This window comes from Lithobates pipiens, unplaced genomic scaffold (genome assembly GCF_037356315.1).
Source record: "Lithobates pipiens isolate NorthernLeopardFrog02 unplaced genomic scaffold, aLitPip1_a1.2 Scaffold_19, whole genome shotgun sequence".
Taxonomy (NCBI): Eukaryota; Metazoa; Chordata; class Amphibia; order Anura; family Ranidae; genus Lithobates; species Lithobates pipiens.
In genome coordinates this window covers 63,423,711-63,445,691 of record NW_027507764.1, presented here as the reverse complement: position 1 = coordinate 63,445,691, position 21,981 = coordinate 63,423,711, and the positions used below count along the sequence as shown (strand labels likewise).

Genomic DNA, 21,981 nt, shown 5'->3' with positions numbered 1-21,981 from the left:
AGTGGCAGATTAGGAAGTATGCCTAGCAACGGGTGTTTAGAATAAGTAAAAAATTATTTTTTCCTGCCAATAAATACCTTATACTGTCCACTTCCTGTTTCTTGTCTGGTAATTAGCCTAGGCTTATGACATCATGCACAGCTCTCTCATTTTTGTGACAGTTTGCTAGGAAGGGAGGGAGGATAAGTCATAAGAGGGCCAATGAGAGCTTCATAGCTGGAGGTGTGTGTCTGTGTAAATCTAGGAAGTTGATAGGCAGTAGCTTCAGCTGCCCACAGTTAAAATGGTTCCAGTCATACTCGTGGAAGGAGATTTCTTCAACATATTTGGCAAGTACAGTATATATAAAATAATATGCACAGTGATTGGAAGGAAGCTTCAGAATGGCAAAGATGTTTTTATTACAAATTATGTGAGCAGACTGCAGTTCCTCTTTAAGACAAAAAAAACCTCCTGTGTGCAGCAGCCCCCCTAATACTTACCTGTGCCCCCTCTAGATCCAGCGATGTACACGATAACCTCGGCTGCCCGGGTCTTTCTCTTCTGATTGGGCTAGACCAGGGATATGCAATTAGCGGACCTCCAGCTGTTGCAAAACTACAAGTCCCATCATGCCTCTGCCTCGGGGTGTAATGCTTGTGGCTGTCAGAGTCTTGCTATGCCTCATGGGACTTGTAGTTCTGCAACAGCTGGAGGTCCGCTAATTGCATATCCCTGGCCTAGACACTGCAGCAGGTGCAACTGGCTCCTGCTGCTTTCAATAAAACCCAGTGAGCCAATGAGGAGAGAGAGGGGGCTGGGTCAAACCATGGCGCCGTGTCTGAATGGACATATAGAGCAGTGACTCAGCTCAGGTGGGAGAGGCCAGGAGTGCTGGAGAGAGACCCAAGAAGAGGAGGATCTGGGCTGCTCTGTGTAAAACTACTACACAGAGCAGGTAAGTATAACATGTTTGTTATTTTTAAAGGAAAAAAAAGGAGACTTTAATAAGGGTTCTCAGTGAATATTTGGCTATACACATCCTCTGTTTTGCAATTACAGGATCATTTTAAAATATTGTCTGAATAATGAAGGTTTATATGCAAAGCTGTCTTATGTCCCTTGCTCTTATTAATTATTTACTGAAGTAAAAGGAAGGAGAAATTCAAATTCTATTGACACAGTCCTTGACGAGTTTTCATTGTAAGCCAGACTTCCTGTTGGAAAAGATAATGAAGCGTGTGAAATAAAACCTGTATTGATGTACAGGCTATTATCTGTGTATGTTTTATCTCCTGCTTATTTCAGACAGCCGATCTTTCAGTGAATAGAGAGCAGCCCGACATCCCTCAAGTGAAACAGATTGTGATTATTTCCCAGGATTCAGCTCCAAGTCAATCAGGTAAATACATAATCTTAGAATTGATATGCATTGCAATGTTTTCTATGAATCAGGTGCTAAAAGGATAATATGGTGGCTTAGGGATTTGCAATGTGGCCTTGCAGCTTTAGGGGCCTTCAGTAACGTTATGAGAAAACGTGGTCAAAGGTTAATGAGAAAAAAAGAAAAAAATGGGAAGACTCAATGGACTAACTACTAAGTATTTTTCTGCCGGCACTTTTCTATGTTTCTATGGATGTACAGAGGATTCTACTGAGCTCTTGAGTTGTTTTTTTTTTTTTTTCATTCAGCCCATTGGGTTGAATGAAAAAAACAAAAAAAAACAACTGCTAGTGTGTACTAGGCTTTAGATCCACTGAGCCTGAATGCTTTTGGTGGCAGGAAGTAGAGAGATGGCAGATACCTCCAACACCAACTTGATTAGGAGCAAAGCAGTTAGATAAGATACCCAACAGCTATGATTTCCTCTGAGATTTGTCAGACAGAGTGAGTTGAGGTGTCTGCTGTTGACTGAAACAGAAAGCTGCATTTAAAGTGGTTGTAACCCTAAACAAAACAAAACAATCTTGATAATTTAAAGCAAGGATCTACAATTAGGGGACCTCCAGCTGTTGCAAAAGTAAGAAAACTAACCAAAAATTCCCATCATGCCTTTGCCCCTGGGTGTCACGCTTGTGGCTGTCAGTCTTGCTATGCCTCATGGGATTTGTAGTTCTACAATAGCTGGAGGTCCACTAATTGCATATCCCTGCCATTAAGCATGTTATACAGCAAAGTGCTTGTGCTGTGTGGTTTGTCCCTCTCTATGTTTAAAAATCCTGGTTGATCCTGCCAGTTACTGTGTCCCCCTGTCTCTACTGACCATGGTAATCATGGCTGCTGAGCCTCGATTACCGTGGTCAGTTCATGTGCCTACATCATCCGCTGCTTTTCTCCCTCTCTCCCTGCCTGTCAGCTTGGGGGTATGTAGTATTAACATTAAGAAATCCTGAAATCCGCTGTGTTACAATATTTTATCATGTGCAGTGTGTCTTTGTGTAAAAATTTTTTGTGATAAATACCTTATTTAAAGTGCCGCTGGGCGCTTCGTGACCCGCCGGAGCTCTCTTCCTCTCCTCCCGGCTTACATCAGCTTGGAATCTCGGCCCCTTCCTCTGCAGTGCTCGGAGTGGGGAAGGAGAGCTCCGGTGGATCATGTGAGTGACCAGCGGCACTGTAAATAAGGTTTTACACAAAGGCACACACGGCACATGATATAATTCTGTAACACACGGGATTACAGGATTTTTTTATGTTAACTTTACAACCAGTTTAAGTCCGTATCTATGGACAGAGATTAATGCCTGGAAAATGCAAAAAAAATCATCATGGTTGAGCCCATAGTGATTTTATTTTTATTTTTTATTTTTTTTTACACATTCTTTTCCAGCAGATGGGAAAGTCAAGTGTTTAGACTCAAACACTTTGGGATCATTACAGATACCTCCTGAGAAAAAAGCTTTAATTAAAAATAAATGAGACCATGAAATGGACCTCTATAATATCTTTGAAAGTGCATACTCCATATCAAAATATTCCAGCTGTCAAGTCACCACATATGGTAGCTTTCTCAGTGGAGTAAATTTACTAAAACTGGTGCAGTTGTGCTTGATAAACATAAGCTTTGGCAATAAAACCTGGAAGCCTAATGCCCCTTTCACACTGTCAGACTTTTCAGGTCCATCTGTCCGTTTTGTCAGCGGACCTGAACGGGGACTCCATGTTAGTCTATGGAGCAACGGATGACATGTCCGCTGATATCTGACCCGGTCCAATCCGCTAAAATCAGAGGGATGGCCCTATGTTCACATCCATCCCTATCGGATTGGGTGAGATATGATGAAAACGGACATGCTGTCCGTTTTTAGTCTGATCTCTCCATAGCAACCAGCTGTGCTCGACAAGCCCCTCCCCGCTCAGTGAGCAGAGAGGGACCTGTCATCTGCCGGCTCAGCGGAGATCCATGGAGAGATCTCCCACTGAGCAGGCGGACTCCGTGGCAGCGGATCCGCCTTGTGGGGATGAAGCCTAATAGTTTCTTTGCAGAATTACACCAGATTTTCACTCTTCGGTTTTTAGTAAATCCCCAAATCTTCTTCTAACTGCTGCACAGGACAGTGCACACATAATGATGTGCAACCACCATTTAGTGCAGAAGTACAGTGAGACAATGGGTTGAATAGCATTGGTTGTTATTCAGCCTGGAGGACTGGAGACATCTTGTAGCAGAGGGGAATTCATTAAGGGGAAGGAGGGCATCTCTGTATTGAAGGTGAATATTGCAGTTTTTGGGCTATTGTTCTGCTTTAACATATCGAGAGATATTAGTTGATAATTGTTCCACTGGACCTTGTCCATATCCTAAACAGAAATGGGCACACAATGGTGTAGCTGTCTAAGGGTTCTGTAAAGTCTATGGTTGCCTTTTACTTTTACACAACGCCCAGGTGCTCTCTAGAGTCCCCTGGAGGATATACTTGCACAGTGTCATTTTTGTATGTTTTTCCTCAGATGTCCAGGAACGGCTGACCCTCCCACCATCAGAGGAGGCCGAGAAGCTTAAAGCGGAGTTCAGCCTACAGAGAGCTCAGCTAGAAGAGAAGCACTCTGGAGAAATTGAGCACCTGCGTTCGTACTTCCAGCAGCAGCTGAAAGAAAATGAAGAGCGTTTCTCCAAAGAGATAGTTCATCTGCAGGAACGGCTTCAGGACATCAATGTCGGCCCTCTTCAACCCAGGTAGACTGATGATGAGACTGAAGAAGTATTTGTTACAAATAAGTTTGGTTGTTGTTTTTTTTTTTTTTTTTATTCTTCGAAAGATAGATAGGGACAAATAGTACCCCCCGATACTGTGGGACATGAAAGGCAGACTATAAATGACACTTATATTGATTAAAACTTTAAAGCGGAGTTTCACTCAAAAGTGGAGCTTCCTCTCATTTGTCTCCTCTCCCCCTCTGATGCCACAATTGGCATTTGGGGGGGGGGGGGGGGGGGGGCAGGTTACCTGTCTTGGACAGGTGTCCTGTTCCCACTTCCGGCTAGTAGGAGAGAGGAGCGGGGCCTCGTGCATGCGCAGTAGGGTTCCTGGCGTGAGGCCATAAGGCTACACTACTGGGTACCCTTATCCGCAATGGCGGAGGCAGCACCCGACAGCTGATGGAAACATTCCGACATCGCTGGACTCCAGGACAGGTAAGTGTCCCATTGTTAAATTGTTACGTTTTTTTTTTTTTTTTGGCGGGGGTGGAACACTGCTTTAAGTAAAGGTTATTAAAGTGTTAAAAGAGAAGAATATTGATGCAAAACATCACCATAGAAATACAAAATACATGATCCAATTCACATATACCAAGCTCATAAAGAGCTAATAGAATTTTTGGGAATGTGGAATGTTTCAGGGGCATAGAGAAGATCATAAATTTGGAGAAACTCTTTAACCGTACAAAGCATAGATTGGAAACATGTAACAGAACATACAATGCACATATCCATACATCGCAGCAGCCGTAGAAGCTCATACATACCAATGCCATATATGTGAAAAAAATTTAAAGAATGAATGCTGTAGCTGCATCAGATGGAGATTTCCCTATAAATGTCCCACCCAAAAGGGTGGGGAACCCCCGAGGCCTGAGATGTCCCTCACAAGGATCCACATAAAATAGAAGCCACCCCAGGTGGTGAGGGATGGAGGCTTCACAGATGGAACCACAAGTTACCAGAGGAAGATCTTAAAAATGGATCAACCGATTGATCATGTATTTTGTATTTCTATGGTGATGTTTTGCACCAATACTCTTCTTTTAACACTTTAATAAACTTAATGTTTTATCAATATAAGTGTCAATTATAGTCTGCCCTTAAAGTCCCACATATAGGGCAGGGCATAAAGCATCTGTTGCCAACATACAGGGATGTTGACAACACGTTTTTTTTTTTTTGAGACAGGCTGTTTACGGTAGTTCCCTCTATTTAGATAGAAAAAAAAATGAAAGCAATGTAAACCCCTAACAACACATACAATAAGGGCTCATTTACACAGGCAGAAAAAAATGCTGTTTGGACGCATAAAGCAGATCATTTTTGTATGTATCTGAATGCAGCTGCATCTACATACAAAAAAGTTGCACACAAAGAAAGTAGAACATAATTGCAGATTTTTACATGCGTAGAGTTGAATATTTTATGCACAGACCTGCATAAAACCGTATAAAACTGGAGTACTTTAGGTGCATATTTTATGGATCTTTCTTTTGATCTTTCTTTCATGCAGAAAATATGTGTTTAATCGCAGCTAAACACAGCCCTGCTCCTCTCCCCCTCCTCTCTGCGGTGCCAGCATTGTCATCGTGGGTGCCCGGCTGGTTTCACAGCTGGGTACACACTGCGCATGAGTGAGTCTCGCTGTGCACTGTGACTGGCCAGGCAATCATCTGCGACCTGTGATGTGTCCCAGATGATTGCCGAGAGGGAGGGGGGAGAGGTGAACTTGCTTCCAGCGCTGCAGTGCCCCGGGAGGAAGTGGGAGCAAGATCCCTCTAAAAAGAGGGTACCCCCCCCCCCCCCAAAATGACATTCCAAATGCATATCAGGGGATCACCTTAACTTAAAGTGGAAGTTCCATTGGTGGGTGGAACTTCACTTTAAAGTGTTACTAAACCCACAACAGTAAAATCAGTCTGTATAAGCAGAATAACGTGCTTGTTATACTCACTGTGGAACTTAAGGGGTTAATCTGTATTGTGTAAAAAGGCTCCTTGATCCTGTATGGACAGATCCTCCCCCCTCCTGCAAGATCTCACAGACAAGACTAGATAAGACAGAGTCAGAGTGGTCTCCATGCACATGCTCAGTTTGGTCTCTGTTGCTGGAGAGAATATTTCCTTGTTGAACTGAGCTTTTCAGGTCACATGACATTGACATCACACATGTGGGTGTGTATACAGATCCTAAATGACAGTGCAGTCCCCCCTCCTCCTCCATGCCCAGTAACTAAAAAAAGAACACAGTGGGTGGGATGTCACATCTTGATTGATGGATGATCTGCCTTCCATAACAGCATGAGGACACAGACTGTAGTGGAAATTTCCTCCTACCCAAACACTCAGCAATCGGGCAAACTCTGCAGTTTGTCATGTGATCATGGTATACATCAGCCAAAAAGCTATATAGTAGCAGTATTTTAATGTAAAAAGAAGAATTATATGCTGTGGGCACTGTAGGGTGGGGTTAGATTAACTATTTTCATATTACCGGGTTTAGTAACACTTTAATAGGTATCCAATGAGAGCTATGGCATACCCCCAGTATCCCACAATGCAATGCAGCCACTTTTCTGCTGCATTGCATTGTGGAATGCCTTGGGGTTGAAGTTCTGATTTCATCTATGTTCGATGGCCCATGGGACACAAGTTTTGCTCAGAAAGAAAAGTATATGCAAGCACTGTGTGATGTATAGACCCTTTTGCGCTGATGGATATAATAAATCATGAGAAAATGATATTGCAAAACCGTGAAACAAACCAGCAGCTATAAATAGATATAAATCCCTAAGTGATCAAGCAAAACAAAAATTAAAGCGCTGATTTAATAATATAAAATATTCATCAGTATAGAAAGTCATGCACAATAAATCATTCAATAAATGTCGTGACCAAATAAAGTCCTCCAAGCAATACATGAAAATTAATTTCAAATGAAGCAATCTAATGGTGTAATAAATATAAAATTCCCATGACCAATATTATTCTTCCAAGTGTAGAAAATGTTTTGACCAAAAGTGACCACCACCTCTAATACAGCAAAACGCACTTACCTGAAGTGCATGCCTATCTCACTTCAAGATTAGGCAAACACAGATTGTAATTATTCCAAAGATCTTCCAGATAGGCGCAGTCCACTTAAAGGCTTCACCTCCACTGCTGTCCTCTCCCCATTCAGTGGTTAGATTTCATCACCAGCATAAAATAAAATAAACCCATAGTGTAGTATCTTAAACATCCAAATTTATTTGACACAAGTAATTAAGGTACTCACAAAAACTGTGTAGGCATAAGCTGAAAATGAAGCATGTATATGTGTCGGCAAAGATATACAGAGAAGCCGCCGGCCACCAGTCGCTTCAGTTCTTCCCGGCTCAAAAATGGCAGAACACCGCTCCTACTCAATCCCAGCGTTGGGCTCTACACCTACGTGTTTCGTCTATTCTGACTTTGTCAAGTGGGATCATCCCCTTAAAGTCAGATCAGATGAAACCTGTAGGGGCGGGGCCTAATACTGAGTGTGATCAGGAACGATGTCCTGTTAAAATAAAGCACAAACAACCTTGTCTTTTTTTGTATAGACAGCTAAATCCCCCCCCTCCAAAATAGAACTGAACAAAGGCTAACATGCTGAACGTCCAGCCTGTGTGACAACCATGGTTCCTATCATAGATACGATGTCGAAATGATTGTAGACAAGAGGGTACAGAAAATGTTATTTACAGGATTACAACTAATGCAGCCACCACATCTATGGATTCATGCACACAAGCAACTTGCTGCATATGGCTTCAAATCTCTGTGTTTTCGGGTGCATGGGAGGCAAAGGGGCAGTGTGCAGCCGGCTGCTAGCAGCCTGTCAAAATTCATTACAGACTGACAAAATTTTGGCTGTACAGGCCACCAATCAGTGCTTTTTTTTTTAGAGCTGTATATGTTCAGGAATGTATGCTCACGGAATTTCTGCACATACAGCCCGAAACATGAGCAAAGATCAGAACAAATTACAGACGCGTACAGTTGCCTTGTATATGAGCCTCTCATAAATTTTGCAGGCTGCTGACAGACAGCTGTATGCTGCATCTTTGCCTTCTGGATGTCTGAAACGGTTGGTATTTTAGGCTGTAGGGGCCAGAGCACCTGTGTGCTTGAGCCCTAAGCTCTAGTAAGCTGAGATATATTATATTTATTGGGGGGGATTTAGATACACTTTAACCCTGTGTGTCCCAGAACCATAATTAGTACATCATTTTGTACCTCTTCTGGGCAGCAGGTTTCATACCTTTTACTTTAATACAACTTTATGCTGTCTAATCAGGATTGCAGGTATCCTTTACCACATCCCATCCCTTTGTGCCAACTCGTCAAACCCACAGTCTCTCTAGTGATATTGTAACACCCTCCTCATTTTACTGCCAGAGTTGCTATAAAGCGGTTCTGTGCTGACTGCAGCAGCCTAGGCAGTAAAGTCAGGAGGGTGTTACAGTATCAATATGGAGACTGTGGGCTTGATAAGTAGGCCTTCGATAGCTGTTTGCAAGCTGTAAGAGTAATCTCTGCATCATCTTTTGCTTTCAGAGAAGCTCTGCAGCATCTGGGTAATGAATACAAGATTGCATATCCTTTAAAGCAGAACTTCAGTCCTTTTTTTTTTTTAAACGTTCTATTAAATCCTCTGTCCTTGTTTTAACCACTTTCAGACCGGACCATTTTGCTGGTAAATGACCAGAGGTCTTTTTACACTTTGGCACTGCGCTGCTTTAACTGGTAATTGCGCGGTCATGCAATGTTGTACCCAAACAAAATTTGCGTCCTTTTCTTCCCACAAATAGAGCTTTCTTTTGATGGTATTTGATTGCCTCTGCGATTTTTATTTTTTGCGATATAAACGTAAAAAGACCGCAAATTTTGAAAAAAAATGATATTTTCTACTTTTTGTTATTAGAAAAATCCAATAAACTCAATTTTAGTCATACATTTAGGCCAAAATGTATTCAGCCACATGTCTTTGGTAAAAAAAAAGTCAATAATTGTATATTTATTGGTTTGCGCAAAAGTTGTCACATCTACAAACTAAGGTACGTTTTCTGGAATTTACACAGCTTTTAGTTTACGACTGCCTATCTCATTTCTTGAGGTGCTAAATTGGCAGGGCAGTACAAAACCCCCCCAAATGACCCCATTTTGGAAAGTAGACCCCCTAAGGAAATTGATAAGAGGCATGTTGAGCCCATTGAATATTTTATTTTTTTGCCTCAAGCGATTGAATAATGACAAAAAAAAATTTTTTTTTTTTTTTTACACAAAGTTGTCACTAAATGATATATTGCTCACACATGCTATGGGCATATGTGAAATGACACCCCAAAATAAATTCTGCTGCTTCTCCTGAGTACGGGGATACCACATATGTGGGACTTTTTGGGAGCCTAGCCGCGTACGGGGCCCCGAAAACCAAGCACCGCCTTCAGGCTTTCTAAGGGCGTAAATTTTTGAGTTCACTTCTCACTACCTATTACAGTTTTGAAGGCCATAAAATGCCAAGATGGCACAAAACCCCCACAAATGACCCCATTTTAGAAAGTAGACACCCCAAGCTATTTGCTGAGAGGCATGTTGAGTTCATGGAATATTTTATATTTTGCCACAAGTTGCGGGAAAATTACAAACTTTTTTTTTTTTTTTTTTTTTTTCACAAAGTTGTCACTAAATGATATATTGCTCATGCATGCCATGGGCATATGTGAAATGACACCCCAAAATAAATTCTGCTGCTTCTCCTGAGTACGGGGATACCACATATGTGGGACTTTTTTGGAGCCTAGCCGCGTACGGGGCCCCGAAAACCAAGCACCGCCTTCAGGCTTTCTAAGGGCGTAAATTTTTGAGTTCACTTCTCACTACCTATTACAGTTTTGAAGGCCATAAAATGCCAAGATGGCACAAAACCCCCACAAATGACCCCATTTTAGAAAGTAGACACCCCAAGCTATTTGCTGAGAGGCATGTTGAGTCCATGGAATATTTTATATTTTGCCACAAGTTGTGGGAAAATTACAAACTTTTTTTTTTTTTTTTTTTTTTCACAAAGTTGTCACTAAATGATATATTGCTCACGCATGCCATGGGCATATGTGAAATGACACCCCAAAATAAATTCTGCTGCTTCTCCTGAGTACGGGGATACCACATATGTGGGACTTTTTGGGAGCCTAGCCGCGTACGGGGCCCCGAAAACCAAGCACCGCCTTCAGGCTTTCTAAGGGCGTTACAGTTTTGAAGGCCATAAAATGCCAAGATGGCACAAACCCCCCCCAAATGACCCCATTTTGGAAAGTAGACACCCCTAAATTTAGGGGTACACTAGTGAGACTAGGTAATAAATGGCGGGTGCCCTGAAACTATAAAAAAATAACTAACCAACCAGCGTCACCTGTAACAGTTATATGGTGATCACTGGTGAAAGGGTTAACTAGGGGGCAATCAGGGGGCTTTATGCGGTAGTATATGGGGGTCCCTGGCACTATAAAAAGCTGCGGCGAACCTAAATACCTACCTGCCTAACTAGCGTCACCTGTGACACTAATACAGCGATCAGAAAAACGATCGCTTATTAGGCTGGGTTCACACTGGAGCGATGCGGGAACGCCACGAATGCGCGGCGGGTTCCCGCATCGCATGCCTCCCGGCGGCAGTTCACACTGCCCTATGCGAACTGCTGGGAGTGTCAGTGAAATGTTAATGACACCCCCAGATCAGTTCGCATATCGCAGTGCGATCTGCAAACTTGGATCGCATGGTGTGAACACCCATGCGATCCGATTCTGCTGCGGACCAAAAAAAGGGTCCCGTGCGAGTTTGCGGCGGGTGCGGCGGGTGCGACACGAATTCAGCCATACTATCTGTATAGCTGAACTCGAATCGCACAGAGATCGGATGTGATTTGCACTGCAGTGCGGTGCGAATCACATCCGTTCTCATAAACCGCTGCAATGTGAACCCAGCCTTAGTGACACTGGCGACGGGGGGTGATCACGGGGTTAAACCTTTATTGGGGGGGTTAGGGGGGTACCTTAGAACTAAAGGGGGCTAACCCTAACTGCCCTAACAGTTATTAGTCACAAATGACACCCGCCGGGTGATCAGGGGGTTAAACCTTTATTAGGTAATAAATGGCGGGTGCCCTGAAACTATAAAAAAATAACTAACCAACCAGCGTCACCTGTAACAGTTATATGGTGATCACTGGTGAAAGGGTTAACTAGGGGGCAATCAGGGGGCTTTATGCGGTAGTATATGGGGGTCCCTGGCGCTATAAAAAGCTGCGGCGAACCTAAATACCTACCTGCCTAACTAGCGTCACCTGTGACACTAATACGGCGATCAGAAAAATGATCGCTTATTAGGCTGGGTTCACACTGGAGCGATGCGGAAACGCCGCGAATCCGCGGCGGGTTCCCGCATCGCATGCCTCCCGGCGGCAGTTCACACTGCCCTATGCGAACTGCTGGGAGTGTCAGTGAAATGTTACTGACACCCCCAGATCAGTTCGCATATCGCAGTGCGATCTGCAAACTCGGATCGCATGGTGTGAACACCCATGCGATCCGATTCTGCTGCGGGCCAAAAAAAGGGTCCCGTGCGAATTTGCGGCGGGTGCGGCGGGTGCGGCGGGTGTGGCGGGTGCGGCGAATGGCTGAACTCGAATCGCACAGAGATCGGATGTGATTTGCACTGCAGTGCGGTGCGAATCACATTCGTTCTCATAAACCGCTGCAATGTGAACCCAGCCTTAGTGACACTGGCGACGGGGGGTGATCACGGGGTTAAACCTTTATTGGGGGGGGTTAGGGGGGTACATTAGAACTAAAGGGGGCTAACCCTAACTGCCCTAACAGTTATTACAGTCACAAATGACACCAATGCAAAAAAAAAAAAAAAAAAAATGACATTGGTGTCACTGTGACTGGGGGGCAGGGGTAATTGGGGGGGGTGATCGGGGGGGTGTGAGTGTGCCTGGCATGTTCTACTGTGTGTGTAGAGTGTTGGTGCAACTCACCGATCCGCTCTCCTCCGTGTCGGAACGAAAAATACCGACACGGAGGAGAGAATACATCACTTCCTCTCCTGTGTTTACATTACAGGAGAGGAAGTGATGTCACGGGGGATTCCTATTCGTCGGGAGCGATCGCGTGGGGGTGGCCATGAATGAATGGCTGCCCCCTCGTCCCGGATCGCTCCCGGACGAAAACCGACCGCCGCAGGCACCGGGCGGGGGCCCGATCGGGCCCCCGACCCGCGGGAGGCAAGGGACGTACAGGTACGCCAATATGCCTGCCCGTGCCATGCTGTCGACGTACATCGTCGTGCGGCGGTCGGCAACTGGTTAACTTTGGATAGTAAATACCTTATAAAGCTGACTCCCTGTTTATTGTCTGGTCATTAGCCTAGGCTTATGACATCATACACATCAGTTCTCACACTCTCCTGAGAGTTTGCCAGGATGTGAAGGGGGAGGGGGGGGGGGGGCGAGTCATAAGAGAGCCAATGAGAGCTGCAAGGCTGCAGAGCTGGAAGTGTGCCTCTGTTTGTCTGTGTAAATCCAAGAAGTGAACAAGCAGCAGCTTCAGCTGCCCACAGTTAAAATGGATGCCGCCAAACTCGGCGGAGGGAGATTTCTGCAGCATATTTGGAGAGTACAGAATCGCAGAATGTATAATATGCAAAGTGGTTGGAGGGAAGCTTCAGAATGGCAAAGTTGTTTTTATTACAAATTATGAGAGCAGACTGCAGTTGCTCTTTAAAGTGAATTTGCAGAAAGATCCTATAGCAGAGGGACATGCACAATCCCCCACGCCATTCTCCGCTCTTATGGACCTCGAGTTCAGACTAGTAACATCAGAATTATACACCTTCATTGTGGGTGATATCTTCAGTTGTATATTTTATGGTGCAGAGATACATTCTTGTTGATATATTGTGGCTGCACACTTGCTTGGTGGTTCGTCTTTGTACCTTGCAGCACTGGTTCAGTTCCAACCCTGGCTAGGGCACTATCTGTGTGGAGTTTTCATGTTCTCCCTGTTTCTTGCGTGGGTTTCCTCCCACACTCCAAAGACATGCTTGTAGTTAAAAAAAAAAAATTTTTTAAAAAAAATAAAGAAATCTTTAGCAGTGCTCAAATGCTCTAGAAATAGTGTAAGCAATGTAATAAAATGGTGTAATCCATAAATATGCTTCAAAAAAGTGCAAATAAAAAATGTTCAAATTAATGCAGATAAAGGGGTCTTTCATGCAGGTGGACTCCTCCAGCAGATCCGCTGGCTTAGCGAGGGATCTGTCAGCTGATCCCTGCTGGGCAGGCAGATGACAGATCTGTGTTCACTCTGCTTGTGTAGAGCAGACACGGACACAGCCCACTCTTCTCTATGGTCATATATACATCCGACTGTCATTAGATCCGACCTGCTAGATGGATGGGGATTGGATGCCCCATCCGCCTGTTTTGATTGGATGTCGGCAGGTGTAAATGGACACATGTCTGTTTGAATCCACCGCCCCATAGAGGGCAATGTATGGTCCGATCGGGTCCGCCAAAAAAAAAAACTTGCCAGGTTGACCCAATCGGTCCACCCATGTGAAAGGGGACATAATGCTAATGGAGCAAACTGGTGATGGTTTCCATGTTCAAACTCCAATATTGTAAATCTGTCCCAAATAATAAATTGGTAAACTCAAATCAATCAAGTTTAAAGTGCTGTACATAAATGTGCAAAATGAATTTTTATTTTTAATTTGTGCTCCAGTCACACATTCGTGCTCATGCCCTCTGGAGTAAATCACAATTTTACTTTTTTTGTTAAAGAAGGTCAAATAGCGCTTATAATCCTTTCTCCACCTTGAGCTGCTCCACACATAAGGATCTTTAAGCCTAGTAGACACTTCTAGTTATTTTTTCTTCAACCCAGCAGGCTGAGCGAAAAAAAAAAAAAATGACAGCTTTGAAGCAGTCTCTGTGCTTACTATGTGATGTTAGTACAGTGATCTCCCCTGCTGAGCTATTGTGTTCTGATCGGGGGGCATGCCCCCCCCCCCCTCCTCCTGCCAGGACACTCCAGTCAGCGCTGATTGGATGCCAATCCACAGACCTTATTCGCTCATGCCCCTTCATCAAAAGCCGGCTTCTGTTAAACCGACTGCCGTACACATGGGGCAAATGTCGGCTGTTTTTTTATTAAACCGGCCTATTCCGCCCGATATTCTGGCTGTGAGTACTAGGCTTAAGTCAGAAAATGAACTCCTGCTCGATCACATCATGCTGGCCCCTTTTGCAGGTTTAGCTCTTAAAACATTAAAAATAAGTGTCTATACTGTTTAGAATCCAGGAAAAACTGTCCCACCCTGCTCTGCACATACTCATTTGTGCTATTTTGGCACTGTGCCTAAAATCAGATCTGCTAGAGGCCCATTTACGGACAACTTAAAGATTTAATCCTGCCCAGGGGCTCTGGGCTTCACCAAAATAGCAGCTTCCAGCAAGAAAAAAACAGGAGCAATACTGGAGACAATTTACAGCTCACACTAATTCTGTTGACATACTGTAATTATTAATATGAAATGTGTTTTCCCTGCTTATTTTTTTCATCAAGTTGTTATGGGTAAAGTTCTGCTTTATGTCTCCGCTTCTCCTGCCAGCACCCACAGTCAAGGCATATCACCAAAGTAAATGGATAGAAATCATCTGTTCCCCTCCAAGGCATACATAGAGAAAGCACAGACTGGGAAGCGTCTGACCGCCTAAAAATACTTTATTAAAAAATCCCACAAAGAAATAAAACCAGTATGCTTGCATATTATCGTGTCTGAATCCTGGCTAAAGATGAGCTCAGGCGTGTTCGCATGGAACACGTGCAGAGCCTGCCAGGAAGTCGGCGCAGCGCTGCGCTAATCACAGGCAGTGAGACATTGTCGCGATGCGCGGCTGCAGAAATCGGGCAATGTCTCACTGCCTGTGAATAGCGCAGTGTTGCGCCGACTTCCTGGCGGACTCTGCACGTGTTCCATGCGAACACGCCTGAGCTCATCCCTAATCCTGGCATGGCACCCGGAATAGTCACTTCAACCTGTAGGGGGAGAGTGCCTCCGCTCAGCAATTACTATGGAGCCAGAGTGCCTTCCAGCTTAGAGCGGAAGTGACGTCACATCCAGTGGCCCTGCTGGGTGCCAGGGTTCAGGCACAATAATATGCTATGTGTGCAATGTTTTTATTTTGTGGAATTTTTAAATAAAGCGATTTCATGTGATGAATCTCTACTCTAGAGGGTACAATGTGGGATTGGGACACAAGATAAAAATGTATTTTGCACCTTTGTGCACAATTTTGTATAGATCTTTAGACTTGCCATGGACTTACGTTTAATAATTGAAGTTTGAAGTTAAGTTTAATCATCTTAATATTGAACATGGGGTTTGAACATGGAAAATACCAAATGTTTGCACTTTTTCAGTGTAAGTTTACATGTTTATTTGCACTTTTTCCAGCATATTTATTGCTTGCATTGCTTTTTTATTGTATTGTTCACACTATTTCAAGGGCATCTGAGAACTGCTAAATATTTCTCCGCTTTGTACGGTTTGGTGGTATTGGGAACGCACCGATTAGCAGCTGCTAGGCATATTAATTTGTGGGAGATTATTTATATAGTAGTGAGCGCAGGTGTCCATGAATTAATTTATACTTGCAGGTTAATTGGCTCCTGTCTACACTGGCCTTAGTATGTGAAGTAGGGACTTTAGATTATAAGAGGTGCTTCAGGGCAGGGACAGATGTGAATGTTTACTATGTAAAGCACTGCGTAAATTGTTGTTGCTATATAAAAACTTGTAATAAATAAAATGACATTGTACTTTGTTTCTTTCAGGGATGTGTGTGCAAATGAGCCTGGAGCTGAGCTTGGGTTACAAGAAGAGACCATATTCCAGAGTGTTTATGATTCATTTGCTGAAATACTGAAGGTAAACAATGCATATAATAAGACATGGAGTGCAGGGCATTAATCTTTGTTTGTATAGCGCCATCTATGCACACACCCCAGTACTATGTTGATTGGCAACACACCTAGCAGTGGATGCAGAAAGCAGACGCTCGCACTGCAGGGACTCTGAACCTCCTCTGTCTATAAGACTCTAATTTTATTCCTGGATTTTTAAACCTGACGTTTTAACTGGAGCAGTCATGTTGTTCACCTGATGTGTGATAAAGCACAGGGCACATTAACTGGTGGTAGGTGATTAACATTTATTATGTAATGATTTTGTTTGACCATTTTTCATATTCTATGTATTGTTTTATCTGATCTCACCCTGGAAACGTATGCTTTGTTGTGCCATATATACACTAGATTGTCAAAAGTATTGGGGCGCCTGCCTTTACACGCACATGAACTTTTTTTTATTTTTTTATGTGCATTACAGTAACAAATTCAAGAAAGTAACATGAGCACCATAGCAGTTAAAGTACATTTGAACCAACATGTATCAGGTTATTTAAAAATGTATATACAGTTTGCTTGGATCAGAAAATAGAAGATATAGAAAGCTTTCAATGAATCACTGTTATTTCCCTGGGTATGAAAATTCAACATCAATCCCCCGTACACACGATTGGACTTTCCGACAACAAAACCGTGGATTTTTGTTGGAAGGATTTTGGCTCAAACTTGTCTTGCATACACATGGTCACACAAATGTTGGCCAACAATTACGAATGTAGGAACGTGGTGATGTACAACACATACGACGAGCCGAGAAAAAGGAAGTTCAATAGCCAGTGCGGCTCCTTCTGCTTGATTGTGAGCAAGCGTAAACTTATGTGTGATGGATGAAACTTTGTTGTCGGAAAATTTGAGAACCTGCTAGCCAACATTCGTTGGCGGAAAGTCCGACAACAAATTTTCGATGGAGCATACACACGGTTGGACTTTCCGCCAACAAGCTCGCATCCAACATTTGTTGTCGAAAAATCAGATCGTGTGTACGGGGCATTAGAGGTTCGAATTCTGACAGTTGTTATATTTTGTCTGAGTCAATGGGTTTCTCAATCACTGGAAATGGCAAGGGTAGATGCGCGCCACACATTCCAAATCTTATTATATTTATTTTCTTACATCAGGGGACACAGAGCCATAGTAATAACTATGTGGGTTATATCGGCATATCAGGTGCTGGACACTGGCACGCCCCTTAAGGCGTGAACTTCCCCCATATAACCCCTCCCATTACTGGGAGTCCTCAGTTTTTTCGCCAGTGTCTGAGGTGTTGGGCACGTGTAAGGATGTGTGTACTGAGCTCCACGGGCAGTAATCCTTTGATGAGAGACAGCTATCCTGACCGGATCCGTTCTGATGTCTCCGTAATGGACTAAATAAATGGTACCCGGGCCTTGTCAGCCAAAGTCACGAGGTTTTGCTTGCGAATGCTTTTAAAGCTGGGCCCTGGGATCCAGTACTTTTTGGTAGTAAGGCCAATAAAAGTTTACTGGCAGGGTCTTCTCACAGGTCCAGGATTACCCCTGTTCCTGAAGGTTTCCTTTCAAGGTCTCTTTCTGGTCTCTGGATCAGCTGTTATCCCAGTCGGTGATATCAGAGATTCCCATAGTGGAACAGGGTTTTTTGGCTCAAACCTTTTAAGGTCCCAGAGCCAAGCAGAGAGGTAAGACCCACTCTAGAACTCGGAGATTTGAATCGGCACTTAAACATCCGATCCTTTCATAATTCGATCGGCTGTGTCCATCCTGCAAGGAGGGGAGTTGCAGATCTCCATGTGCCAAAGTTTCCCGCTTACCAGAAATCTCTGCGATTTGAAATATAAAATTATTTTTATCAGTCGTGGCACTGCCATGCGGCTTAGCCACGGCACTACAAGTGTTCTGAAAGATTCTGGCACCTCCTTTAGCCAGGTGAAAGGCACAAGGCATAGCGGTCCTAGCCTATTAGAAGATCTACTTTGAATAGATCATTCAGTCTAAAACCAGAGTCTGATCTCAGCTGTAGATAGCTGAAATCTCTAGGTTGGATTCTCAGCCTAGGAAGATTCTCCTTAAAACCATCAAGGAGGTTACTTGGGGGCTGGTTATAGATACCATACAGAAGAAGGTATTCTTACCCCAGACGTGAATCAGTTCCATTGTAGGACTAATTCAACTTATCAAGAAAGGAAGATTACTTCATTTTGGCTGCAGGAGATTTTTAGGGGAAATGGTGGCCTCCTTCAGGGCCGTCCCTGATGTGCAGTTTTATTCAAAGACTGCTTCAAGACACCATCCTGTCAGTGTGGAATAAAGAAGATTCAGGCCTTGTTAGTTTTCAATACGCTTGGCTCCCGACATAGGTCAGAGCCTAAATTGGTGGTTGTTATTCAGCAGGAGGGAAAATCGTTATCCTGCAAGGTGTTAACAACAGAGGCCAGCCTTCTAGGCTGGGGAGCAGCCCTGGAAGAAGATTCTGTCCAGGGGAGATGGTCCAGGTTGGAGGACCTTGCCTATCAACTTTGTTGGAAGTTTTCAGGCAGTACAGCTGGCCATAGTATCTTGGTGGTCAGATTATGGGACTGTCCTGACAGGATTCAGTCTGACAGAGCCACGGCGATGGCTTACATCAATCACCAGGGGAGGCATGGGAAGTCGTGCAACCCAAAAAAGAGGTGAATATTGTTCTAGCTTTGGCAGAACATAACACTCCTTGCCTAGTGGCAATTTTAATATTTCAGGTGTGCTACTTGAGACGCCAACAATTATTTCCGGGAGAATGATCTCTTCACCCCGACATCTTCCTAGCAATATGTCAGTGGGGGTACTCCGGACATGGACCTATTCGCGTCCAGATTCATTAAGAAGGTCGACAACTTTATGTCAAACAAGGGGTCCGCTAGCAGGCGGAACAGATGCATTAGTTTTCCCAGGGGATCAGTTTTCACTTTTCTATGCATTTCCTCCAGTTCTTCTCCGCAGGATTAAGCAGGAACTGAAGGAGGTGATTCTGGTGGCCCCAGCTGGCTCCCAGAAGATCTTAATTTATCGATCATAAAGATGTCTTCTTGCACCTGGTCCGGTATTTCATCCTACTTTACGGACAAGGAGTTTAACAGGTTTGACTGTTGAATCCCACTCTATAAAAGATCGTGGGTGATCTCCTTCGGTAGTGTCTGCTTTGACTAATGCCAGGAAGCTGGCTTCCAGAATCACTTACTATAGAATCTGGAAGGCATAGGTTTCTTGGTATGGATCCAGGGGTTGGCACCCCAGGAGGTATGTCAATAGGCAGGATTCCTGCATATGGGATCTGAAATGAAGCTGGCCTTGATTTTTATCAAGAGCCAGATCCAGGCCATGTCGATGTCTTTACCTACGGCCTCTTGCTTCCCACTCTTGGTGCGTAGCTTATTCAGGGGGTAACACGGTTTATTCCCCCTATCAAGGCACCTCTAAATCCTTAGGATTTAAAATTGGTCTTTTTGGCTTTGTTAAATCAGCCGTTTGAACCTTACGAGAAATTCTCTTGGTTCTTTGACAAGAAAGATAATATTTTTGCTTGCCAGAAGAGCATTGGAACTAACGGCTCTGTCTTGTAAGAGCCATATTTCATCATGCATAAGGACGAGGTGGTTTGATGTCCTCACCCTGAGCTCTTACCAAAAGTGGTAACAGGTTTTCATTTAAACCAAGATATTATTATTCCTTCTTTCTCCCCAGAAGCCTTAATCTGGGGAAGAGAAAGCACTACAGTCTCTTGATGTAGTAAGAGCAATCAGAATCTATTTAAGGGCGACCGCTCAGGTTCGCAAAACACAGGTTTTGTTTGTACTGCCAGAGGGTCCAAGATATGGACAGGCAGCGTCAAGATCCACTATTTTACAAATGGATTTGTCAAGTGATTGATCAAGCTTCAGCTTAAAGAAAAAAATTATTCGTTCTCATATTAAGAGCACATTCATCCAGGGTGATTAGTGCCTCTTGGGTGGTGCATCATCAGGCATCTATGGCTCAGATCTGTAAGACCGCAACATTGGTCTTTGGTTCAGACGTTTATCAGATTTTTTTTTTTTCAAATTGATATTAAAGGTCATGAGGATATTGCCTTTGGGCACAGCATACACTGCAGGCTGCAGTATGAGTCCTCTGGCCTCCTGTTTCCTTGATTGTGACCGCCCCTTCAGTTGTCATTGCTATGGGACATCCCACATAGTTATTACTATGGCTCTCTGACCCCTGATGTAAGAAAATAAAATAGGATTTTTAAAACGGCTTACCTGTAAAATAATTTTCTTTGATGTACATCAGGGGACACAGAGGTCCCTCCCTTCTTCTTCTTATACACTTTGATTGCTTGGCTACAAAAATGAGGACTCCCAGTAATGGGAGGGGTTATATGTGGGAGGTTCATGCCTTAAGGGGCGTGCCAGTGTCCAGCACCTGATATGCCGATATAACCCACATAGTTATTACTATGGCTCTGTGTCCCCTGATGTACATCAAAGAAAAGGATTTTACAGGTAAGCTGTTTTAAAAATCCTATTTTTGTTGGGCTCCCTCTGTGTTCATATACAAGTTTTTCATATGGCAGTTATTTGGTTGACCATTTTTATCCACATATGGACAGGAGGGGGACTGGATTGAATCCACTTAAAGTGGAGGGCCACCCTGAAAAAAAAAAATACATTAAAAATTAGAAAAAAAAATGAAATTTTTCTTTATTTTTTTTAACTTACCAGAAATGCCTGTTGCTAGGCACATCGTCCTAATCTGCCTCCTCCTCCTCTGTGGAGATCTTCTGTCTTCTCTCCTCTGTGCGGCATCTTCTGGGTAATGGGTCGCGCTGTGTTCTGGGAACTGTGTGTCCCAGAACACAGCGCGCCCCATTCACAAAGCGCTGCGCGACTCGCGCATGTGCAGTAGGAAACGGGCAGTGAAGCCACAAGGCTCCACTGCCTGTTTCCCTTAGCCAAAATGGCGGCGCCGGGACCCGAGAGCCGAGGGACGGGTCAGCCTCGAGCGGCCGACATCGCAGGCACCCTGAACAGGTAAGTGCGCTTATTAAAAGTCAGCAGCTACAGTGTTTGCAGCTGCTGACTTTTAAATTTTTTTTTTTTTTTTTTTTTAAACCGGCCCTCCTCTTTAAGTGCAATGGCTTTCCTAGCCAGAAACAATTGCATTCAGTAGAGCTCTGGCTCTGACACTGTTCGCACATTAACTTTAATGGCATCCCAGTCTTAGTCCGTAGGGTTCAGTATTGAGTTGACCCACCCTTTGCAGTGATAACAGCTTCAACTCTTCTGGGAAGGCTGTCCACAAGGTTTAGGAGGGTGTCTATGGCAGGGCTTGACAAATTTGCTTGGAATCTAGGAGCCAGCTTAAAAAGTTAGGAGCCAGGTCGGTAATGGCGATCCGGACCTGTCCCTGGCCTGACATGGAGACGAGTGAGGGGAAGATAGCGCCTCCGCCCCCCACCTGTCTCCAAGTCATTGCCCATAGCTCTTAGAGGGACATTTTATTTATTTTTTTCAAATGACAAATTTATTTTTTTAATTGCATTTTAGTGTAAATATGAGATGTGAGGTCTCTCTGACCCCCGATCTCATATTTAAGAGGACCTGTCATGCTTTTTCTATTACAAGGGATTTTTACATTCCTTATAATAAGAATAAAAGTGACACTAATTTTTTTTTTTAAAAGAACAGTGAAAAAAATAAAAATAAAAAAGTTAAAATAAGGAAAAAAAAAATATATATTTTTAAACGCG

At 43.7% G+C, this 21,981-nt stretch overlaps 1 protein-coding gene across 8 annotated transcripts in view; it reads left to right on the top strand.

Annotated features, from left to right (window-relative positions):
* The window catches only part of AKAP9 (A-kinase anchoring protein 9), a 354,940-nt gene that overhangs the window by 112,690 nt on the left and 220,269 nt on the right, over positions 1–21,981 (top strand). For all 8 annotated transcript variants that reach the window (XM_077490822.1, XM_077490820.1, XM_077490821.1 and 5 more), the window contains 3 exons: positions 1,288–1,381; positions 3,932–4,157; positions 16,108–16,201. In XM_077490822.1, the coding sequence (XP_077346948.1) occupies positions 1,288–1,381; positions 3,932–4,157; positions 16,108–16,201 (414 nt within the window). The remainder of the gene's footprint in view (positions 1–1,287; positions 1,382–3,931; positions 4,158–16,107; positions 16,202–21,981) is intronic.